Source organism: Anas platyrhynchos, chromosome 2 (assembly GCF_047663525.1).
Source record: "Anas platyrhynchos isolate ZD024472 breed Pekin duck chromosome 2, IASCAAS_PekinDuck_T2T, whole genome shotgun sequence".
Lineage (NCBI taxonomy): Eukaryota > Metazoa > Chordata > Aves > Anseriformes > Anatidae > Anas > Anas platyrhynchos.
Window position 1 is genome coordinate 126,043,446 of NC_092588.1, and position 24,798 is coordinate 126,068,243.

General features: G+C 42.3%; 1 protein-coding gene across 3 annotated transcripts in view; it reads left to right on the forward strand.

The window, feature by feature from the left end:
• IGF2BP3 (insulin like growth factor 2 mRNA binding protein 3) overlaps positions 1 to 24,798 on the forward strand; it is a 107,272-nt gene that overhangs the window by 73,258 nt on the left and 9,216 nt on the right. For all 3 annotated transcript variants that reach the window (XM_038174133.2, XM_038174134.2, XM_038174135.2), the window contains 6 exons: positions 1,209 to 1,493; positions 3,930 to 4,064; positions 4,644 to 4,766; positions 6,315 to 6,450; positions 8,200 to 8,331; positions 23,508 to 23,627. In XM_038174133.2, coding sequence (XP_038030061.1) covers positions 1,209 to 1,493; positions 3,930 to 4,064; positions 4,644 to 4,766; positions 6,315 to 6,450; positions 8,200 to 8,331; positions 23,508 to 23,627 — 931 coding nt within the window. The remainder of the gene's footprint in view (positions 1 to 1,208; positions 1,494 to 3,929; positions 4,065 to 4,643; positions 4,767 to 6,314; positions 6,451 to 8,199; positions 8,332 to 23,507; positions 23,628 to 24,798) is intronic.

Genomic DNA, 24,798 nt, shown 5'->3' on the forward strand with positions numbered 1-24,798 from the left:
GTGATGTGCCCTCTGTAGTGAAACTCCACGTCCATCAGACAAAAGCATGAATTTGTGTGGAGAGGAGGAGGCAGAGCTGTGAGCCTGGGGCCTCCTTGCTCCGTTGAAATGGTTGCTCTCAGACCATGCCCCTTCTGCCTTTCTCCTGTCAGTGCTGTCATCGCAACCTCAATGCTGTAATGGTGCAGGGGCTGCTTTTCAGCGGGTGCTGCCCAGAAGTTGGGTACCAGAGCGTTGTGTGAAGCTGAAGCCACGCTCCCCAATATCGCTTAATGCGGTGGGATGGCATGGGGAGGGAGCATCGTGTTTTGTGGGAGCTCAGCCGGTGTGGAGAGGCTGAGGGGAGGAGAGCACCGGGTTGCTCTTCGGCGTGATGGATCACGGTGTGGGCACGTTGTGTGCCTTTGGGTGAAATCCCTCTTTGATATTCAGCGGAGGGGGCCCTGTTTTGCCTCAAAGGGCAGCAGAACTTGAAACACCATGTAAATGGCTCTGAGCGCCTTTGCATCCATTGAGAGCTTAGCTGATGCTTTAAGTTGCTGGTTAACTTTTAATCCTGCCCGCAACGAGGCTGGTAAGTTGTGAGGTGTTCCAGTGGTCTGCCAAGTGATGTTTCAAGTGCCATGGATTGGCTTTGAGCGCTTTCTTTCCTGCTGAGAGCGAAGCAGAAGCTGTCTTTCCTTTCTTTTGTGTCATAGCTGTGTCAGTTATCGAAGGGGGAAGAAAAAAATCCAGCCAAATAGCTGTGCTGGCAGAAACCCTAATGAAGGTGCTGTGATAGCAGCGAAAAGGTTTTCCCTCTGGTGCAGCTTTAATTCTATTTGGGAAACTGATTTAAATTAAATCAGGCAAAAGAATGCTTTTGAGTGTATAAGCTCTGTCTCCTGTGAGGTTTTGCTGATAGGGTTGTACCAGCGAAATGTTTAAAGTGCACAGAAGCCCAGAGCAAGCAAGAACTAACTTGTAGTTCTTAATATGGTGACTTCAAAAAAAAAAAAAAAAAAAAGAAAAAAGCTGTGTAATCTAAATCTTGACTAAAGAGTCTTGAATGTAACCATTCATCTAGGAAATAGCTTTTTAGCTTTGTCATGTGATTTAGAAAGTGCAGAAGACTACACCTAGGTGACTTCTCATTTTATAAGGTCCCACATGTGACTGTTTTGTTTCTTTTTTTCCCTTTCTCTCTCCTCCCCTTTGCAAACAAACAGAGCAATAGAAAAACTGAACGGGTTTCAGCTTGAAAACTACTCCTTGAAAGTCGCATATATCCCCGATGAAATGGCAGCCCAGCAACCTCCGCAGCAGCATCCCCAGGGCAGACGCGGATTCGGGCAGCGGGGCCCCCCGCGGCAGGGGTCCCCCGGTGCCACCACGCGGCAGAAGCCCCAGTCGGACGTTCCTCTGCGGATGCTGGTCCCCACGCAGTTCGTAGGAGCCATCATCGGGAAGGAAGGAGCAACCATCAGAAACATCACAAAGCAGACGCAGTCCAAGTAGGTTACCCTGTTTAAAAAAAAAAAGTCATCCTAAGCTTTAATGTCGTGTCTTTTTCTGCTGTGTAAAGGGAAATGTGAAATTTGTTTCTCTTCTGTGGGGTAAGAATGTGTTTTGTGTGCGTTGCGCTCTGGTTTGTGTCTGTCTTGATACTTCTGAAGAAAGCCTTATGGATATAACAGCACTGCTTTTTCTAGTTGGAGTAAATTGTGCAAACTTAATTGTGCTAGGAGACACTGGCAGTAATGTTTTTTTCCTTTTTTAAAAAATGTGGAATGTTTGAGCCATAACCCTCTACAAATTTGTGCTACTAAAATGGTCTTGATTACAGGGAGAAATGTCTCCCACTCCTCCCATAATGCTGTTACGTCCTTTGGAAGGCTTCTGTGTCCTCAGAAGTGTCATCTTTGGGGACCAAATTTTGGTGTTCCACCTTGCTTTCAGCTTGGATGAGCAGTATTGCGTTCTGTGCTGGGATGGCAAGGAGTCACTCTAGAAATGTGTAAAATTTCACAACAAATGAAAATCACTGCGACCAGGAAATCTTTTGCAAGACTTAAGAACTGTATTCTGCCCTTAATACGTGTTCAAATACTAGCTCACTTGCCTGGTTTTGAATGAAAATAGGCGGTGTTAGTGGGATGGTACTTGATGCCAGAGTTACCTAATAAATGTACTGATAAGGCTCTGGGCACAAAAGGTGAACGTGAAAGCTGTAATATCTCGGTCTGTGGAACATGCAGTCACTGTGGTGACATGCCTAGCCTGTAAGTGCTTATTCTAGCTGCAGTTTAATTTGGGGCATTCTTAGGATTTAAATATATTTTCAATAAAAGAGGGGGAGGCCATAAAAAAAGGGCCTTCATCTCTCCCTCTCCTTGCACCTTACCAGGAATACACAGGGGTGAATAAATGCATTGCTATTAAACTGCAGACCCCACCAAAATACAGATTAAGGAAATGCACGGAAGGCAAAAAGTGAGCTACTAAGTGACCTAAGAAGCTTAGAGCACTAAGGTCCAGAGACACTGAAGGAGATTGTTTTCATTGTGCTAAATCCCTACCCACAAGGAAGAAATACGTGCAGATGCAGGGGGAGGCAGGGATTGCATTCAAGGAACTCTTCTAGGATTGCCCTAAGAGTACAGGGTGGAAAACACTGCCTTTAGGAGTAAAACAAAACAAACAGACCCCCCTGCCCACTGAACTCCGGATTATCTCGATGCTGCTTCAAACCTCGCATTAGCATGTTGTATCCCAGGAGACTCTTTGCTGTGTTTAACAACACGGATTTAAGAGATTTGTGCTGTCCTAACAAGACTTGGTTGTAGTTTGCCTACGGGCAACCAATTTTCAGGTGATATCTAAAACTTCCAGGTTTTTTATAGCACGTGAATTAGAAGGTTGGCATAAGGAAAGCTCTTATCTCTTAAAAGGGGGGCTGGCTAGAGCAGAAACAATAGCAGATGGCTGACTTGAAGGATATGTGACTACAAGAATGATGTTTTTCTTGTTTGGGGGATTAAGAAAAGAAAGGTTGTCTCCTTCCAGTTGCAGCAAGGATTGCCATGGGCTCCTCAAAACGCTGCATCATGAAACAAAATGAATTTTCAGGATCACAACTGGAAAAATGTAGAAGTTTATTGAAGAGCATCATGGTTGTTTCTTAAATTTGGAAACAGCTTTGATCGGGGGGGAAAGAGAGGGGAGGAAGCCAAAAAAGAAGAGGTAGAAATAGGATGTGACCTGTAGTTATTGGCAAAGTGCGAGCAGCATCCAAGGCATTGTCTTGCTGCAGGTTGTGATGAATTTTTAGTCCTACAGCTATGTAAACTGCTGTGGTTCGAGGCTTCTAGTTTTAGGGTGACAGAGAGTGGAGTTGGAGGAGAGGTAATCGCAGGACACATTTTAGGCTTAGAACACATAGCAAGTAATCTTTATGATGAATGCAGGCACTACATTGCCACTTGGCTAGCAGAGAAGTGTTAGGAAACCCTACTGTTGAGGTCATGAAAAAACAAGGTGGGACAAAGTTTTGCTGTACTCGAGTTGCACAGTCACTATTAGTGGAGCGATGGGACTGGTGATGAATGTCCAGAGCTTTGGGATATCTTGATGAAATGTTCTCTTCAGTGGTTTGTCACAGATTTGTCTATCTAACATATCCTCTGATTGTCTTGCGGTCTGAGGAATGAAAATCCCAGTGTCCATGTAGATGACGTTTAACTGGTGAAGTCAGGGTAGGGGAGCCTCTTTATAAAACACACAGAAAATAGTATTTATGGGATGTTCAACTAATTGTATCCTTTTTGAAATGAGGCCTCTTAAATATGTAGTCATTGTTAGCTCAAAATTAATTAGCTCAATGAGAGCTGGAAATATGCAAGCTTACCATACAATATGTGGTTACAGTTAGTGTTTTCCTTTCTTTCAAGAATTGATATTCATCGTAAAGAGAATGCAGGTGCTGCTGAGAAACCAATTACCATCCACTCAACTCCTGAAGGCTGCTCAACGGCTTGTAAAATTATTATGGAGATCATGCAAAAGGAAGCTCAAGATACTAAATTGTGAGTAAAAGACATTTCATTTTGAAGGCACTAAAAACTGAATTCTTGTTGACTCCGTGTAAAGAAGTCTTTGAAATCTATGAAGTAGTGAATCCTCTGTTGCTGTTATCCATACTTAACTAGAAATTATATACACTTAACTAGAAAAGTCATCTTTTACCTTTCAGGGTCAGTCTGCTTGTTTAATTAGCCCCAATACCTTCCACATTTCTAGCTATTCAGTGGCTGTGATTTTGAGGAGAACTAGAGCAAGTACTGAAGCTTCTTGAGGAACTAGTAACTTTTAATCAGAGCAAGGATAATGAGTGATCTCCCTAAAAGACGTATTATCTCCCTTTAAGACATATTGTTTCCTTCCCAAGAGCTCTTGCTGCTTCAGTATGACTTTTATTTAGCAGATATGTTGCAATGACACTTTAGATGATATTGCTGAAATAACATCACACGTGGACTCTTCTGCATCTAGTGTAAATGTGCAAGTGAATGGGATTGGTATGCTTTTCTATGAAAATGCATGTTATGCATAAAAGCTTGCAGTCTTTTCTCCAAAAGTCTTACTGGGTGTAACTTCTATTACAGTACAGAAGAAATTCCCCTGAAGATATTGGCACATAACAACTTTGTTGGCCGACTTATTGGCAAAGAAGGAAGAAACCTGAAGAAAATTGAGCAGGACACAGATACTAAAATCACGATATCTCCGTAAGTTTTCAGTGGTCTAATCTTTTGATGAGGTGTCTCACTGCTGTGGTACGTTCATGTACAGAGTTCTTACAAAAATGCTCTGTTTTGAAAATTGAGATGACAACCTTCCGGAGCCCCTTCCGTGATGTGGATTAAACAGTTGCTTAAGATGAGATGCACTGAATGTAAACAGTGATTCCTCATTATAAATTCAGTCAAGAGGAAGGCTAAATATAACATGGGCTCTTCAGACTACATTTTAAGTGATTTTTTTAACGTACCATGCTATATGCAAAGAAGAGTGTTTTGTAAACCATAAGCCTTGAGTAGTTCTGGGCTGTTTGTGAAACTACTGATGTTTTACTTACTGGTATAGATCAGAGTTTTTAGACAAAAGGGAAAGCAAATGAATACTTAAGAGTATTTGCGCTAGTAATTCTGTCCCTCTTTGTGGCTACTAGCAGCTGAATGTTGTATGTTGCGTAGGATGCATCAAAATAATAGATTATGGTCTGTGAGTTTGTGAAGGTAACAGATCTGTTTAAATTTAGCTGAGATAAAACAGGAATTTTCACCTTACCGGGAAAATGTTTGTGTCTGCAAGTCAGTGGGGGGAAATCACTGATTAGATCAACATCTCTGTAGAAGTTTGGCTGCTGATAGTAGTTTTACCCTGAAGTAATATCTTCAGAGAACCTCCTATGCTGAATAATGAATGATCTGGCATGAACTTCCAGGCATTTGAGTATTCTGGACTTGAGCTTTAGCCAGAAAAGAGAGAATAAGGTTTATAGGCTGTAACAAAAAGATGTGTGAAGAAATGTTGGGGCAGGGGGGCAGGGAGGGAGTTTGCAGGAAATAGCTCAAATGAAAGCAAAGAAGTTAGGAGTGAATGAGATGCATCAAAAAGAGGTAATTCAAAATCAGGTGAGAGAACTTGAGGTCTTCCTTGAAGGTATGTTAAACTTTTACAGAATTAATCTAAGAAAAAGAGAGAAATCAACTGGAGAAAAAGCACCAAAATGGCAAGTGTTTCTCAAGAATAGGCTTTGTAAGGCCAGCATGCTCACTTAAAATATTTATGCCAACACTTTTGAAAACAGTATGCAGGCTGTTAGTGCTGTTTCTTAAAGGAAAAATATATACAGGGTAAACGAGGTAATGGTTTTCAGTCCATGAAACAAACTTTATAATGATGATACGAATAATATAGTCCGTAAACAATTTGTGAAATTAACAATCTTCCTTAATGCTTTACATGCATTAAAATCTTGGACTTTATCTTAATCTTTTTGCTAAGCCTAAAATATCTCCATGAAGCTGCCTGGGTTTATCAGTGCATCACAAGCATGTGAAGCCCAACCTTGCTGTGGCGATTTCTGTTGGGTTTGCTGGGAGGGTAGAGTTTCTCCAGATGCTCTGAGAAGTGTCTGAGCCATGTTGTGAGCTGATATTATGCTGTCTGGAGGGCAAACTCAACATGTTTGGATGTCTTCACACGCAGCTGATAAACCTTGATGACCTTCTGCTGTTTGCTAATTAATTGTACTTCTGTTTCCTCTGTAGGTTGCAGGACTTGACACTCTATAATCCGGAAAGGACCATTACAGTTAAAGGCAGTATCGAAACTTGTGCCAAGGCCGAGGAAGAAATTATGAAGAAAATCAGGGAGTCCTATGAAAATGACATTGCTGCTATGAACGTGAGTTGTCTTGTGTCATGGGCTCTTTTGGAGCTAGAACCACAGATGGTTTAGGTGTGATGGACCTCTGGAGGTCATCTGTCCCAACATGGTTTTTGCTCTGTCAAGGGCCTGTTTCAAGGCTAAGTGAGGTGGTGTAGCGCCTTATTACCTTTTGGTAATTACCTTATTACCTTATTACCTCCATGGGTAGAGTCCACAGTCTCTCTAGGGAAAATTTCTAATATCCAATCAGAATTTCTCTCTTGCAACCACTCTGTGTCTTGCATTTGCTCATTGGGCTTGTGTGTTTTCTTTAAATTATTATTAATGGAGGCTTTCTCTGCCAGTTTGTTTTGAGTAGGGAAACTGAGAAATTCATTTAGGTTGAGGAAATGGATGACGATTTCACGTTTTCTTGTTGCAGAAGCCTTAAAAGGAATGTGTTTGCTGATGTGGTTTGTGCTATACTGTACGTTTCTTAAAGTCATGATTCCTAGTCTCTTGATTGAACATACAGGAGATGGATCTCTGCTGCTTTTAATTGTTTAACTTAAGAAGGCTATATTAAGATTTTTCTTGATTATATATATGAGAAAATCAATCATCTTTGAATAACTGTCTGTATTAAAAAACAAAAAAGCAAGTAAACCACACCATGTTAGTTTGCCAAAGCATTACTAATGCATATTGGGAAACAACTGCAATTGTTGGTAAGCCATGAAAAGCTTCTTGTGTGCTAGTGTAACCAAATCTTATGGGCTAGGATTGGGCTGAAAATATTTTTCAACTTTACAGTAGTGTCATTTTCTAGAAATGACTCTTCCTTATGGCTTCACTACTGGGTGGAGAGAATATTCTCCCCACTTTTCTTATTTTTCCCATGCTGTGCAAAGTCAGGACTCAAACTACACACGAGTACAAAAAGTTTTTATTGTGCTGCATTTTTGCTTCATTTAGTGAGTTCTGCTCTGCTACTGGGCAAAGGTGTGGTAAGCAGAAAACTACTTCAATTACTGGATGTATTTCAAGTTTAATTAGTTGGGGTTAGTAGGGTAGTTGAAGTGTTGAGGTGTTTTGTTGATGTCTCATGCCTGGGTTATCTTGATGTTGTGAGATGGTGTCAGTCTCTAGCTGAAGTCTTTCTAAATCATAGCAGTATTACTGGGCAATAATTTAGCAGAGTCAAAAATGGTACTAAAAAAACTTCAAAGCTGATGCTTTCCCAGCAAGCACTGGTGGGATCTTCATCTTATGCAGGCATGGAGGGAAGATTTCCTGCGTGCAGGGAGGAAAGATGAGGTTATAGTGTAGGATATATGAAAAAATGGGGCTAGTTCGTAGGATTTCTCTGACTATACAGGGCTGGGTGTTTTTTAGAATAAAGCCAAAGTGATTTTCTCTGGTAATTTTTGTTCACTCTGAAAGTAAATGATGCTATTGCCTGAATTTCTTGCTACGAAGCTTGTTATATATTTCATTCGATTAAGTTGTAGCAAGTGACTCTCAGCTGCCTCTCCTAGTACAGTTGTGTTTTTTAACATTATTGCTCTGTGCATATGTCTGGGAAGTAAGTTTGAAGCTGAGTCCTTGGGGTAATGGAGATGGAAAACGCTTTAAAGAACGTACTGACATCTTCTAAAAAGGTCTATGTCAAGTAGCATTTTTGTTAAACTTAAAACTTAACTAAGTCAAAAAGTCTGTCAGCTAGCATTTTGATTAAACTTAATGGGAACTGTAAATCTAAAATAAACTCTTCTGCCATTGCAGCTTCAAGCACATTTAATTCCTGGATTAAATCTGAATGCCTTGGGTCTGTTCCCACCTTCTTCTTCAGGAATACCACCTCCCGCAGTGAGCGTTGCCTCCGCTGCTGCTGCTGCTTCGTATCCACCATTTGGGGTAAGGCAAGTCTCTGATTTCGGGTGGGTAGTGATGTTGGTCTGTACAATGCTGTTGTCAAATTACCTTGAAGATCTGGGAACAGTGTATTAGTAGCTACATTCTGTCAGTTTCCTAAATATTTGACTCTCTGCTTGCTTTGTACACTGAAAATATTCCGTGTAGCTGATGTTGACAACAGGCATTCATTGGTCATTTAGTGAAATGCTCAGTGAAACCAGAAAACAGTGTTTCTGGGAGAAGTATTAGATTCTGTTTTCTAGAGGACTCAAATTACTACACAAAGAAATCAGGTACGAAATGGAATTCTAAGGTTGCTGGAAGTTCGCAAGTAACAAAATGCTAATCTGCAATTGTTTTTCTGCTCACCTGGAAGGTAAAAAATGAGTTATGAAGCAGGGATCTGTATGTAGCAAAGATGTTTGATTGTAGTAGGTTTATAAAGGTACAAGCCCTGTTGAAATGAAGTATTCCTAACTATATAGGATTTAAATTACATGGATCAATCTCCAGAAACCTGTGATTTACTTGCCATGTTGTTCTCTAAGAAATAAGTGAAAAGGCCCAGTAGAATCGTATTCAAATCTAATGCTGCACAGTAGTCATAAATGAGTTGTTTTTGCTATGGAGCAGAAGAGAATTTGTTGCATCAAAGTGCCAGAGCCTTTCTGGAAAGAGAAGGCGCTCTGCTTGCAGGTCAAGAAAACACAACGGACATGGAAAAGGAGGTTTTTCAACTTTCTTTTTTCAGGTGGTGGTTGTTGTTAGTTACTCGGTGTAAGATGAATTTTCAAATTGAATGCTTAACAAGTGGATGACGGAGCTTTACAAACCCTGATGTGGCTGACTTTGCCCTCCTCTTTGCTCAACAGTAACATCTAGAGAGCTAGGTCTGAGGCTCCATGAACTAGAACAGTGAAAATGCAGCACAGCACACTGACCTGCATCAAACGACTCAAGTGGGCCTACATAAATTGCACTAAAGGGAAATTGTTGCCTAAATATTTTTCCCAGAGGAAGAAGCCAAGAAAATGTCACTGAAAGGAACAGGGAAAATTCCACACTTGCAGCATTGTTTGTGGGAATGAACAGCTTGGGCGATATGAATGTATTATAAACTATAGTCAGTATAACAGTGGCTTTATCAGGAAAAGGTTCCAACGAGAACCACAACAGAAATGTGTTTATACCCAGTTAGCTTACTGCTAATAGCAGCGCCTCTGTGTATGACAAATATTTTTTCCCTCCCCACAGTTCCTTTCCAGTTTAATTAGTGGTAGACTAAACTAACTAAAGACCCCAGGTTTTGGCTTCATTGTATTGTGTAAAATGCCATCTGTTGTTGTAATGGAATGCCTCAATTTATTCTATTTAAGAGAAACTAGAGATGATTTGTTAACAGTATATAACTTTCTTTGCTTTGGTGGTCATGAAGAGTGTAGTTTTTTCTTGTTTCTTCGAATTTGCAAATTGCTTTACTTTTCTTGAGAGCTTCACAGTGTAAGCCTATGGCTTTGTTCCTCACTTGTTTTGTTTTCATTTTTTTCCCACTTTTTCTCTTGTCATGATTCTTTCTTGCTTTTGCTTTGAATACGCACCCAAACAGTGTTGAATTTGGCAATTTCGGTCTTACACATGTCTGTCCCTCTGTTAGTAGGCCACTCTCCCCCACAGATGCACCTTTTTTGGCCTATTAGGATCTCTGGAAGTTTCTGGGTTTTTGGAAATAGGATAGTGGTGGATAGCAGTACCATCTGGAAAAAGATCACCAAGAAACAAGTGTTATTTTGTAGAAAATGTAGAGACTTTGGAGCTGGATGGACCTTGCTGTCTGAATCTCTCTGGCTTCTGTTCCAGGTAGTCAGTATGTGTGATAAGCTAATGAGGGACAAGCTCACAAACACAAAGAATGAGTTCTGATGGCTTTTGTGGATCTTGGGTCTGGTACCAGGAAAGCCCCTGAACCTGAAGCAAAGAGCTGCTGGAACACAAATGCATGAACAGTTGAAACTCCCACAACTTTATTTATTTGTGTATTACCTTATAGTAGGTTGTTCTGTGAGCTTTGGCAAGCCAGCCCCTCTCATGTGCTTTACGAGTACCTCTCCATCTCTGGGGTGAGGAAAACAAGGGAAACGATGAGTTTTGTCTTTTTTCTTTTTAAATGGATGTTTTTGGAAAACAAACTTAATTTTCTATTTTGTGTTCTACAAAAGCTCTTACCTCTTCTGTATGAGGCTAGTTTCTGTTAACTTCTCATTTTTTCTTATCTAACTTTTTTTCCTTCAGTAATACATTTTATTTTTGAAATACAACTTTTAATATTGTTCAAATACAGTATTGGGGGCATGTAGAAGAAAAAGAACAAGTGGAAAGGGCTGCCTATATTTAGAAGAGAAGTGAAAAAAACTTGAAAGGCTAAAGGTAGCCACAGAGGGGGATTTAGGAGGGCAAATAATAAATTAAAAAAAAAAGTTTAAAAAAAGACTTCAGGGAAAGAAGGTCTTAGAAATGTTAATGAAGAGATCAGAGGGAGGCTTCATGGCTGTTTGCCTGTAAGCTATTAGCAAGTTCCTTGTTTTAGCAAAGGTGTTTGGGCAACCCAAGACCCTTTGGCTTGCTTTAAGTAATGCCCTTGTATGCATAGTGCTGGTAAGCTGGCATTGAGGATATCCCTGTCAGGCACTTGAAAATAATTTCTGAAAATACTGCTGGCACCAGGCTGTAGTAAATATATCCCACTGCTGTTTTGCTTATTTTTATCAGTGTAAATTTGCTTAGGAGGTTCCCTCGTAACCTAGAGCCTCCTGAGAGCTGTGAAGCTTTTTTCTCAATACGTTCAAATGTATGTAAGGTATTTTCTTCACCTTATCATGGAGATAGAGTTGCAAGTGTCCCTCCCATAGGTCAGAAGAGGTAGGTGGGTAGGCTTGGGGCATTTACAGAAATGTTTCCATATGCAGTTCATCCTGCAGCTGTAGTATTTTCTAGGCACAAGGTGTTGCTGTGAATTTGTGTAGGACTTGACTCCCAAAGAAACTGAGGTGTTGTCTTAATTATCAAAACAAGCATCTGTCATATTCCTGTTGTTGCTTTTTTACATGGGTGGAAAGAGAAAAATCCACACCATAAACAGGTTTGGGTTTGGTTCCTCTGCCAGAGCTTAGAGTGACAAGTCTGAACTCCCAGCTACACAGCCATAGCCAAGTATTCCTAAATTCAAGCTTTCAAGAGCTTGGAACTGAGTAGTTTGGGAGGTCTCATTGTGCTGTTGAGAGCTGTGTGGTGCTTCGTCCTCTCCATCTCTCCACATGGAACTTCAATACATATTAAATAAGAGTGCAAACACTCTTCTCCACCTGCTTCAGCATCAGTCCAGCATCACAGCCATGGGAGATGTTCATGTTACCTGTGTTGGATTTAGCTCTTTGGCCTGAGCCATGTTCATGAGAGCAATTTTCACCTGACCCAAGAGCCTCATTCTCTAGGGTCAGTTTCCACAGTGATTCATAAGACTCATCGGAGTCTTATTACAGCCTTATCTAATTTAGGTTACCAGATGTAGCTTCTGTCTCAGAAGCTGGTTGTTGCTTTACCCTCTGTCCTGGCAGTAGAGTGCATGCAGGAAGGCACAGGCTGTCCTTAGGATCTGTCTGGCTGTAAGCGCACGTGTGCAGGCACGTGGCTAATGGGTCTGAGCACCAGGTCTAGTGCCAGATAACCATTAGGTTTGTTTATTTGCTTATCACTAGCAACAGTTCTTTATATTGCAAAGTCCAGGCTCTGTTTGCATGTTCAAAGCACTCATTTTGTGTAGTCATTTGAAGGGGATGCAATGGCATTGCGTATTTCTATTATTTTGAGTTTTTTGTCTCTTCTTGCAAAAATCCAAGATGTGTGTTTTCTCTGTCCTCCTAAAAGACAGGCAAGGAACTGTTGGAACATCTTAAGATTGGAGGAAAATGTAGGAGTTGAGCAATGTATCAGTTGGTTGAGAATATTGAGTTAAAAATTCTCGATGCTGGTAAATTCATGTGATTTTACTCTTATGATCCTGACACGGTATCACTAATGGCTTTCTTGATGACTGTGTACTCTTGTGTGACTGTACTAAGGACCGGTGGCCTTTCCATTCCTGTTTGTAGTTGATGTCTTGTCCAGCTGCGTGTGGGTCTGAAGAGCCACCGCTTTCTGTTTACCCTTAAATCTCTCTCCTTAGCTCTGCACATAAACACTTGTGTGCTACAGTTCGGACACAACTACCAACAGTTCTGTTAGTCTGCCTCCTGTCGCTTGTAGACATGTCATGAGCTGAGCACACAGAACTGGGTTGTGTATGAGAAGGAAAATAAGGTTCTGTAAAAGTGAGTACGCCCGTGCTTACATTTTCCAGGAGTTGCGTTACCAAGAAAAGTGTTTGAGAAGTATCCCAGACAAACTGCTTCAGATAGTGCTGTACTGCTCATAGCTGTTGTGATGAACTTTCTGTTTCTGTTTTCTGAACTTTGGGGAGGATACGAACGTGCTTGTCTTACAAGAATAAAGGGTTGTTCTTGTGTGAAGCTGAGGAGCTTAAAGCATCAACCAAACAAGAAATCCTTGTCTTGAAGTCCAACGATGTGCAGTCATTCAATTAAATATACTTGGCCAATCTACTGGGGTTAAGTGGGTTGCACCCTTTCTCTTATAATTGAATTGTTCTGCTTAATTGTACATCTGATTGCATTTTTTGGTAGCCTTTGGGTCTGAAAGTTGGCATCCCAAGGGATGGGGGAGGGAATTGAGAATTCATCCTGCCCTTGAACGTCCTGAAACATTGCGGTAGAAGTAATGCTCCTGTTAAAGGATCTCTGACACCTGGTAGATGTACTGAAACACATCAAAAGGTGAGAAGGAGACAGCTTTCCTCCTCGAGAGGAGGTCATGCCAGCTGGTCTCCTGCATCCACAAGTTCCTGTAGGAATCAGCTGGGTGTCTGCTCTGTGAGAATTAGCTGAGGTGAGGAGCTGCTCCTCTGCTCACAGTGCAGCCGCCTTCTGTACTGGCAGTTTTGCACACCGACAGTAGCTGCTTGGAGCTCCACCCTCAAAATGCATTTTTCTAACCTTTTCTTTAGCCTCACAGTTAATTTTTAGTTTGTGGGATATGCATAGAGACTTCTGGGGTTGGGGGGAGAAGAAAAAAGCAGTTTCCTACAGTAAACAGAAATCAAACCACCTTTCTCCAATGACGAAGAATCATCCTGTGCAGCTGGGCTTAAGAGGTTGCTTTCCTTTTTTGCCATCTTTTAAGGCTTTTTGTTGCAGGTGAGGAACATGCCAATGGGAAACTTTCTTAGAAGATTTTGTGTTCAAGACAGATTCCTTCTTTATTGTCCAGTAATGTTCAGAAATAAAAAAGAAGAGTTCTTCTATATCACATAGATGTGAGAAGAAATAACTGTATTGTGCTTTTGACAGGAAAGAACAGTAATTTAAAATGAAAAATTGCTTCATTGAAGGGCCTTCATTTGGTGCCCTGAGCATAGATGAGAGAGACAAGGAAGAGGAAAAACTGTCCTATGTTTCCAGGTACTTTGACTCTTTCTTGGTGGAGTTGGGCTCCTTTGGATGTCTGAGTTTGATAGGATTAGCTTGTGCAACTGTTGTGTCTGAACTACCCAGGGGTAGTAATGTATGTACATCTATAATTTGTGTAGTCTAAGTGGCTTTGCCCTAATTTGGTTAGCTAGTTAAGCAGTAGATGATTTTGTAAGGAGCTGTCCTACAGCCAAAAGAGGATGTGGTTTTGAGGGGGGATGAAGGAGGATTTGGCAGTGTTTTCACAAAATGGTTTTATATCAGTGAAATGAAAACCATACTTGTGCAGCACACACAATCTTGAGCAGGGTACTATAGGACAACAGCACTGTCTCAAAAATAAAAAAGCTACTAGCCCATCAGACTTCTTTTTGAAGTTGTAACCTTGGTGCCTTGAATATGCCTTTCCTGCTTAGTTTTCTAAATTTATGAACGAAACTTGACACCTAAAAAATGTGCTCCAGGTTGCATAATGGTGTGGGATTGTTCAATTGGTAGAAAAAATGGTTGGTCCTCCCACAGCTCCTCCTGTCCTGCCATGCTGTGCTGGCGGGGGCCCATGTCGGGAGTAATCAGAAACTATTCTGCCTCTGGAGATGGAGTGGTCCCCAGTGAGGGGAATGGTGGGGAGCAAAAATGCAGCTGGCACCGTATGATGCACAAAAATCTGTCAGGTTGATAGCAGGCATCTTTTCCAAGGTGTTGAAGTCTTCAGCTATTCTTAATAGCTCTTCATACGGTTCTGAGGCTGTCATAATGCAAAGAGTGTCTTTGGCTAACCAGGAATACACTGTTTTTAAAATAAAAATGGTACCTTCCTCCCTGCAGTTCTGGATACTTGTATTCTTCTTTGTAGCTCCCTGGGACCAGAGATGAGAGCTTGTGCTGGTGCCCTGCTCCCGTATTCTTGTGGTGGGGAGATTTCGGTGATGCTCGTGAACATCTCAGACTCCTGAACTCTAACTGAAACTCTAATTAACAGGCTCAGCATCTTCTGAATATTAAGCTAAATTAGAAGTTTAATTCCTTAAGGTACCAAATAATACTTTGTTAGTACAGTGTGCTGAGCTCCTTCAGGCCAAAACCAGAAATAGGTCAAGTCCTCATTCTGGTGTAGCTGGCTCCATCTCTTGTTTGTTAAACGTGATGGAAAAACAAGTGACCTCCCTGTGTTTTCACAACCTGTTTTCCCTGCAGCTTCTGAGAACACTGCCTTCCTAAAGCAGAAATGAAGGATACCTCTGTCTTTCAAAGCCATTGATTTCATGCGTGCCTTTGAGGAGCCTGCGGTGTCCAGTGGCTGATGTGTCACAGCCATGAGTTTTGCAGTGCAAGTGCTTTTATACATAAGCATCACTTTTGTTTTAGTGGCTGTGTGGTGTTAGAGCACTGAATACCTAGGTTTTCTGCTTGTGGATGACCAGCAAAGTTCCCTCTTATGTAGTTGCAGAATCTGTTCCTTGTGCTGATTTTTGGTCTTGGCTATCTGTTCAGAACAAAAGGGAGCAGATTGCTTTTTTTGGCATAGTGGCCAATCAGATTTTGCAAAAACAGGGTTCATGCCATGTTCAGAAATATGTCAGACCTGTTCCTGCTTGTGAAATGCCTTATAACCAGCCTGCCAGAAAATGTTCCCTCTCTGCCTCTGCGATTGCTATCCTCCCTGTTCCTGGCTAGGTTTCCATATTGGAACCACTTCTGATGAGTGTAGTCGTGGTAGCGACTTCTAGTAGTATGAGGAGATCCCCTTGGCTTGCCAGGTACAAGATCATGGTGATGAAAAGCACTCAAGTTCAGAGCCAAGAAGTGGAGTGAGTACTACTAAGAGGCTACTCTTAAAATCTTGCGTATTTTAGGGTACGGCTAGTGGGCAATGATCAGCTTGGTCTGCGACGAAGCAGTAATGCCTCTGGGGACAAGAGGGAGTCGATTATACCCAGTACAGTGTGTTGTATTGATCTGGGTGGTGGAACGAGGTGGTGTCATGAGCTCCTGGCCACACTAGGAGAAAGTTGCAGCAAGTGTGGTGGTGAAGCTGCTGAGGGAGCTCCTTGTAGCTGGAAACCTCTCACACCCCTCCTTGCACCAACTTGGAGCTCATGGGAAGATGCAGCCATGGGTGAGTGGTGGCAGTACTGTGTGTGGATGGGGGAGGTGGGTGATACTTCAGTGTGTCCAAAGCTACGCCAAACGCGTGCATCACTTCTAAATTGTGTTTTGCTAGCTCTTTGCAGACTGAATTCAGCAGTGAGAACTCTCCATTACCTTCTGGTTGGAGGCAATATGGCAGAAGCTTTTAGACCTGCAGCACAAGCTTTAATCTCTTCTAAATAAATGCAGAAAGCTTGGGGAGTAGGGAAGCTTAGGCTTCGGTTTATATTAAACTGGCAGCACTACTTCAACTGATGTACGAAATGGTAACCCAGAACGTATTTTCCAAGGGTGTTATAAAGCTTTGGGTCAGATTAGGCATATCTACCAGTACTTCATGCTTTTCTTAACGAGCCTTTTGTTTCTAATGAAGGCTTAGTTTTAGTGTTAGCATCAAAATGAATACAGTAGGATTTCTTCCACCAGTGTCAAAAGCTAATTCTGTGTTAATGCATTGATTCTTACTGGAATGTCTTCAGGGATACTTGGCTTAATGTTGGTTTTCCCCTTTCTGCAAACTTTTATTACTAACTAAATAAGAATGCTTAGTGCAGCTGTAGGCCAGAATAATTCTTCACAGGGCATTGCAAAAACATGGTTTAAGTTTTGGCTTTGGATCTGGTAGGGGATCTGAAGAAAATGGTACATGGCTTCCTGACAAAGCTTAGGGTATTTGAAGACCAAGTGAGTTTCTGGAATCTCGGTCCTGCCTGATCGTGGCAGTTGGGAAAGGGAGATGGGAAATGAGAGCTTCTTAAAGCAGTTATATTCTAGTGTCTCTTCTTTACCGAGTGGATTTGTTTAGCTTTTAACAACAACAACAAAGACCAGCAAAAGCAATAACCCACTCTGCTCGATGGTAGACAAACACTGGCTGAAACTGTTTCATGCGGTCTTAAAATAGTTCTTATTTCCCTCACAGCTAAAAACTGATGCTGGCTAGAAATGGATAACATGACTTTGTGACTTAAAATAAATGCCTCATCCGAAGGTAATTCATTTGCAGCACATTTAGAGTAAATGAAAACATATACTGGGAATGCAGAACAGGCTTAGAAAACAGTGATCTGATTCTGCTCCCACTGACGTCTGGCACAAAATCCTATTTACTTCAGTGGGTGCAATATTTTAAAGATTTACAGCCTTATCCCAAATGTTGCAATGGATTTACCAACCACATACGTTTGATGGAGCAAGGGGTCTGTGGAGACACTTAAAAAGATGACTGGGAAAAAAATTCATGCTGTTGGCAGGCTTGTAGAAAAAGACGGAGATTAGTGCTCAAGTTAACATGAGGGACATAAAATGAAACCCATTTCCCCTCACTAGCCCTTCAAAGGGTGGGAACACACCCATGCTCGCTGAAAGCAGGAGAAAGGTTTATCTTGGGGAAGAACAGAGAAGGCAAAACTCCATTTAAGACAAAAAGACAATGACAAAACCCAAGACCAGTCCCCAGATGTGATGTGCAGTCCCACAGTTTTGTTGGTCTGGGTCCTCCTACTTTTCCCCACCACCATCCATCTGAAGAATCATCTGTGATTTTTGAGTGTTCGTTCTTGCCTGGCCAGGCTTTGGCTGTTATGCAAGCGTGAGAAGATGATAAATGCTGCTTCTTCTGATGCAGTAGGTAAGGGAAATGCTTTCCTGTTCATGCAGTTTGCAGGACCGATGCGCTGGAACTGTGTTAAAATAAGCTTATCCCACAGGAAACCTTTGGGGCTCTACAGATCTTTTTAAGTGTAAAAGCAGTTTCAGGTAGGTGTAGGAAGAACCTGCAGATTTGCCTGGCTGGGAGTCTTCAGTTTCTAGCTGTGGTGAGGAGTGATGAGACCTTGCACTAAGTGTATACCCCAGTGAAGGGAATAACCTCACCTCAGCAGAGGCTCTGGAAACAAAAATAACCATTCTGTGCTGAGCCAGGTTGCTCAGGTGGTAGGGAATGGTAGTAGAGAAGTGCTTCTTCTGGAAAAATGCCCTGGAAAAATCTTCTATAGGGTTGTGGAGTCTGGGTGGAGGGATGGGACCATCCTATGGTGCCTGCAGTGCAGGGGCTCCAGGCAAGCAGCAGGTGTTACAGGGCTTAGGATCAGATTAAGTTAAATCTTGGAAGGAGGTGGGAATTTAAAATAGAAGTAATTTAAAAGAAATAAAAAATTGTGTGGGCTGTTACACGAGGGACAGATAGCAGAGGGCTGGGGCTGGTGTTCGTGAACTTGTAGGAGGTCTGGAAGGAAATGCATCCAAGCTGCTAGGGGAAAAAGAGCTGGGCTAGTCTAAAATGTTAGTTACTGTGTGCAGGAGTTGCTTGGCTTCATCCAGCAGTGCAACTAACTTATATCTCTGTGTTAGATTACTGCTTTCAGTCATGATTTAAATGAGCAAGCAGGAAATGTGATTTAAGTCGAGTTATTTCATTTTACATCAGTACTTCAGTTACCTTTCTGAAAGCCTTCATGGAGCCTGTAGCACCACAGCTACCTTTTGCTCACGTAGTGAATCTTTCTGTTTAGACAAATATTCAGGTTAGTTGGCTTTTGTTAATATATTTGCTCTATTTTCTGTGTGTTTTATAAATGAATGGTGCTTTTTGTACTTGCTTGATTAATTTTTAAGTTCTAATTTTCATCAGGCTACATTTGGATGGAAATTGGAATCCAATTAATGAACAAAAATGGCATTTAAAGTTGTTTTCATTAGTTAAACGTGCTGGATATGGATGAAAAATGCTTATTAAGTCTGTTTTTGTTTAAAGCATGCTGATTTTTGTAGCAACAAAGCGAGTATTAGCAGCTGTTTATGAACCAAATTAATTGTTTCTGGTCAGCGTGCTCTTGAAGAATCTGTTTCTTCGAACTAAGAAATCTCAGTTTCCGGAGTTGTTCTTTTTTTATTCTAAGAAACGAAATTCTCCATCTGAGCAAACCTTCTGGCGGAGTCTGTGCGCCCCGCCTATCTGAGACCAAAATCTCTCCCCAGATCTCTCTCAGGTGTGCGCAGGCTTCCTGCCCCGCCACCCAGAAGTATGCAGGTCAAACCCAATGTAAGCTATTCGATCAACAGCTGAGCTCCCATCAGGTAGCATTAATGAGCAAAACAAAGGCAATCCCCCCTGCTTGTTTTATATTATTTGGACCTGGTTAAAGGTGGGAAGCAACTAGTCCTGAGCCCATCTAACAAATATACAAATATTGCTGGGGCAAAAGAGCTCTTCTGTGCACCACAGACATCTGAGGCACTTACTTAGAAGTTAAGGTGGACATATGGACCATATGTGTCTTGGAGAGCTTAGATTCATACTTTTCAAGTTGTTTTTCTATGTGTTTTATGTGAAGTCAGTTCCCAGGGCTGGTCTTGAACAAACTATTTTGTCATGTGGGTGGAAAATGAAGTTAACTGGGAAGTAGAGTACAAACAACTCTCCACATGCAGGAGACCTTACTGGTGTCAAAAACTAGTTGATGAGTACTACTATTAATTCCATGATTAATGAACTCTGCAACTTTGATAAAAACTTTGATAAAAAGTGCATGCTACTTTAATCTTTACACTGAAAAACATATACACGTTATAACCATACAGTTAAGACCTTTCAAATGAAAAAGGTGATGAAGACCTATCACAAGCTAACTATCTTTAAGAAGTTTTAAAATTCTGAAAGAAGAAAAAAAAAAGATTCATCCTTCTCTAAGGAGGCTATAAACCTGGTAACATGATAAATTTGCTGTAAATATTAGTGAACCGATCTTCGAGTGCTACAGCTCCTGTTAAAGCACAATAAACATGACCTGATAAAGCATCTTTCCCCCTATCCTCATAGCTTGGAAACAGTCTTTTTAGTAGCACTCTAAATTTAGAAAGACTATAAGATGAACTGCAGGGTGTTCTCTGGAGTCCAAATGGATGATTATTCTCCAAAATATACGCATTTTAGTCCTTAAATTTTAACTATACATTTAAGGAAGCTGCTTTTGGCCTTGTGATGGGAGTGAATGTGAAGCTCAGATTGCACACATTTGGAAATGAGTTTCCTAAATTTAGTGCCTCTAACATATGTTTAAGATCTAGGAATCTATTTCTGATATAACTCATGCTAGAAGTTCCTGGAAAGCTACATGACTTATGTGGCATGGCATGGAGAAGATTAAATTATAGTTGACTTTTTTCCCCTCCTAAGCTCACCAGAAGCATCTGTGAGATTGATGGGTGGTGCAGTCATTGCATTATGTTTTGATGTGTTTCTTTTGGAAGAAAGTCTTCCAGTAAATATAGAATTATTTTTAAATTATTGTGGGTAAGGACATGAACAGATTATCATAACTCCAAGTTCAATTTATTTGCTCCCGAAGTCTTTGTTATACTTGATTTCTGCCAAAAGAAAAAAGAAAGACCTGTCTTTTTTGATGTTCTTGCTTTAAAACAAATCAAACAATGTTTCTGTTGAGCGATTAAAAATCGGTGTGGCTGAGGAAATGGACATAATTTCTCTAAATCCTATATTATACTGGAGATGAATTTGGTTACACACGTGCCAATGTACTTCTGCAAACAAGAATATGAAAAACGATGATACGCAATCAGCTCAGTATGGACAAATTCTCCTCCCTTCCCTAATAAACATATATCACTATTACACCAAAATGGGATGGTGATGTTAAGGATCCTCACTCACAATGCGTAAATAAATATTAGCAAGTCAAAATTATAAGGATGGACAGGGATAGAGCTGCAGGTTGTAGGGTTGGGAAGGCACGTGTATGTCTTCTGACTCCAGTTGCCTTTGTTGCCCCTGTTTCATGTTTAAGGGTGAGGCAGCAGAAAGGAATTTCGGTGGTGAATTGAACCTAGCCAAGAGAGCGGCTGGAAATGGAGCTTTGGGAAGAAGAGGGGAAAACTGGGCTGCAGGCAGATGGGCAACAGAGGGGAGGCAGGAAATACCTGCAAACAAAAGTAATGAAGTTTGCTTCATTTATACAGGAGAGAGATGTCTGGAGGTGGATGAAGGTAGAAGCTGCGCAACCTCTTGACACCCAGCTCAGGCTGCATGTTTGATCCATAGCAGCGTTGTAGGAGTTAGCTTAAAGTGGAGCTGGGACGGGGAGGGCTGGAGCTGCACGTGGGGAGGAAATATTTGGCAGTGGACTCCTGCAGGAGCTGTGTGGGGATAACTGAAGGTAGCGGTCACTGCAAAGAGCAGCTAAGCTGTCTGTTAAGCTGTGTGTGCTTGGCTGCAAAGAGTCATTGCGTCTACACCCAGTGCAGGTAGCGTGGGTCCTTGCAACACAACTGGAACAAACAAATGTCTTGCCAATTTGTATCCGCTCAGAAACTTCTCCAAAGTGATGCCATCAGCCAGGCATCCACGGTAGCGTTTCCAAATTACTGGAAATCTTGCTGGATTCACGATGAAGATGTAAAAGGATTTACTCTGAGTACACTCACAGGATGTTGGTAGCAATAAGAGGAGAAAATGAGTAATCTGCTGGAAAGTGGTTCAACATCTCTACCGAAATGACTGCTATCTTTCATTACAGCTACGTACTTTCAGGGCGTAGTTTTTGAGTTCGTTTAAACCTTTCTCTAGGCAGACTAAAAAGGCTGCTCCACCTTTTCCCATGCCCTGACCTAGTTACTCTCGCTTCCTCCCTTGCTCCAGGACTGCCATTTGTGTGGCTCTGTGGTTATTCAGGTCAGGGACCCTCCGCTGGCACCACACAGCAGCCAGAGACGCTGTCCTGCTGGCCCCAAGTCGTGAGGAGGAGCGGGGAGGCTGGCTGTGGGGGGATCCTGGGTCCAGGGGAAAACATGGGCTAAGATCAGCACGAGCTGCCTGTGAACGCTGCTGTGGAAACACGGGGCGAGCTGTGTAAGGGGTGCGATCACCTAAAGCGATTGGCAGAGTGTGTTTCTATCCTAAATGCCCTATTTTGGGGTTTCTTCACCTGGTCCGTGGAGCTGTTCCTGGAATTGTTTCCCCCGAGGTTACGGCTGACTTGTGTTTACCAAAAGAAAGCGGTAAAACTTGGAAAGGAGCTTTTCATTCTCATTTGTTTACGGTTAGCACGCTGGGACTTTGAAAGAAGTTCCTGAGACGCTTAAATTAAAGTAGTGATAGCTTCTTGTTGTTGGATTACAACAAAATTAGCAGCTTTTTGTTTTCTGGTGCATAGAGGGTGTCTGTTTCTTAAAGTATAGCAGCGGAGGCTGCTTTGGTGAGGCTCTGCACGTGGGCCCGTCTCTGCACGATGCACAGGAGAGCGAAGGGAGCCGGGCTGGTCCCCCTGCTCTGCCGGTGGGTGCTGGGGCTGGGCCCTGGGGCAGGCACTGAGGGTGGAGGTATGGAGGTGAAGGTCTTTCCCTTGAAGACCCCTGCAGGAAGAGGGCTCACTGGCCTTCCTGCTAGGGATGAAGGCAACAAATTCAGAAGCTGCACGCGAGGGCGACTCAGAGGAAGGAATTTTTTTCAATAGAGGTCTTCAATGCCTTCTAGTTCACAGAAGGGCTTGCGTGAAGTGCTTTTGAGAAGTAATCCTGACGTAAACAGATGGATTAATGGCACTGCAGTGTAGTGGGTACTCGGCGGTGCTCCGCTGGCCCGAGACGAGCTCTTCAGAAGCTGCTCCTGAGGCTGGTAAAATAAGTAGGGTTTAGCAGGGCATACGTAGCCCTGCGGCCTGATCAGTGCTATGCAGCATGTAAAGAGGAGCTCGAGTGTGAGATGGTGTTCTCCAGCTGGGCTGTCTGCTCGAAAGCCATAGAGAAAACCACAGTGGTGCCTGGTCTGCAGTGGGCGCAGCGCTCGGGCCCTCTCACTGGTACGAGTGCCTCATCTCGCCTTGAATTTGCCGGCCCACCTCGGGCCCGCCGCCAGGACCCCGGCTGTTGCATAATGTTACCCAGGAGGAACCACTGGCAGTTTTCACGCTGGCTATCATTCCAGAGTACTCCCACACAAAGGAAATTGTAGCGTATATGTAACTCTGAGGCTTTTTGTGCAGCCCTCAGCACAATCTAAAATTAAAAAAAGAAAAAAAAAATAGCTAGGAAAACTAGAAAGAGTTTGGCTGCTCTGACTGCAGCCCGTTCACTTGTGGCAGCCTCATCTGCAGAGTCTTGCATGTGGAAACGCATCAAGACAGTGACAGGTAAGAACGAATGCCTTGTGAAGAAGCAATGGCTCGATGGTTTTTAGAAGAACTTCTTAGCATGAAAATTGCAATTATTTTCTAAAAGACAGAAGAATCCTCTTTTGGCTCAAACTGTTCTTTCATGTTCTGTGAATTCAATGATTTCCAGAGAAAAGGCAGACCCTTAATATTCAGACTTCAGAGGGCATCATAAGAGTGCTCCCTCATTTCCATGCATGCTTGTTCCATACCAGTTTTCCTGTCAGTCTGATTCATAATGTTCAAAAACATTCACTGCATATTTCCTTTTTCCCCACAGCAACAGCCCGAGTCTGAGACTGTTCATCTGTTCATCCCAGCCTTGGCAGTTGGAGCTATTATTGGCAAGCAGGGACAGCACATCAAACAACTTTCTCGTTTTGCAGGCGCATCTATTAAGGTATTATTACACTGACTAACTTTGTCTATTCTCCACGACACTTCCAGCAAGTTTGTACAAGCCATGTTTTTGTGAATGTCCTCCCCCACTCCGTGCTTAGAATGTGATGTGATAAATGGTACATTTGTTTATAAATCATCTTTTAATCTTCCTTGAGACAAGATAATTAGAAGCATGTTTTCAAACGTCTCCTGAGGTGTGAAATATAAGCTGGAAAGAAAGCTACTTTGGTGGTCTCAATTTCTTAGAAACAGACTTAAGTCTTAATGATGCGGTGCTTAAAGGCTTTCTTCTTGCTTTCCGTGAAGTGAAAATTGGTGAGGTAAACTCCCCTCCTAAAAACAACTGCACAGGTGACGTCTCCTGCTGCTGTGACCACTCTCGCTTTGCTCTGGATGGACCAGGCAGGGCTGTTAGGCTCTGGTGGCTCCGCAGTGAAGCGCTTGTGTTTTAAAACCTCTGCTTTAATCTGGGTTCCTGGCTCAGCTTGCATTTCGACAGCGTGATTACCTTAGCGCCCTGCTTTAACATCTGCCCGCTTGTGTTGACCAACTCAGTGAGGGGAGAGCAAGATGGTTTGCAGAGGAAATCATCATGGAAGTATGAGTTTGAATTTGAACCAGTTTGGTTAAATCCTTGATTCCTCTGTCTGTAGGGGTGGGGTTAGTAACAGCGGCAGTTGTAGGAGTTGTAGGAAGGCCTTGGGTTTCTGCCAGGAATACTGTTGTAACTACAGGTAGCTTTTCTAGGTGCTGGAGCTTTTTTTCTTGAAAAATGGCCAGTTCTGCTATTCTGTGCTGCAATGATAATGTCTTGGCCTAAACCATGCAGTTTTCTGCAGTGCTTTGTTATCTGCTGTTAGACTGAAGATTTCCTGAGCAAATGAAACAAGCGTTTTCTCCTTTTTGCTCAGGAGATGTGGCCTGTTCAGTGAGGGCTACGGAGCAGGGATCTGCTGAAGGGGCAGGAGGTGTCTCTGCTGAGTGAAGCTTGGTGAAGCCAGAGAGGCTTGGCTTCTCCTGGAAGGTGTTCATCTAAGTGTGCAGGGCAAAATGTTCAGAGAACCCCAGAGGGTGAGCCTCGTGTGTGGCTTGCTGAATGCCAACAAATGTACTGGCCAGTCAACGAACCGGCACGCTGCCCAATCCCATTTTTTATTAAGATGGGTACT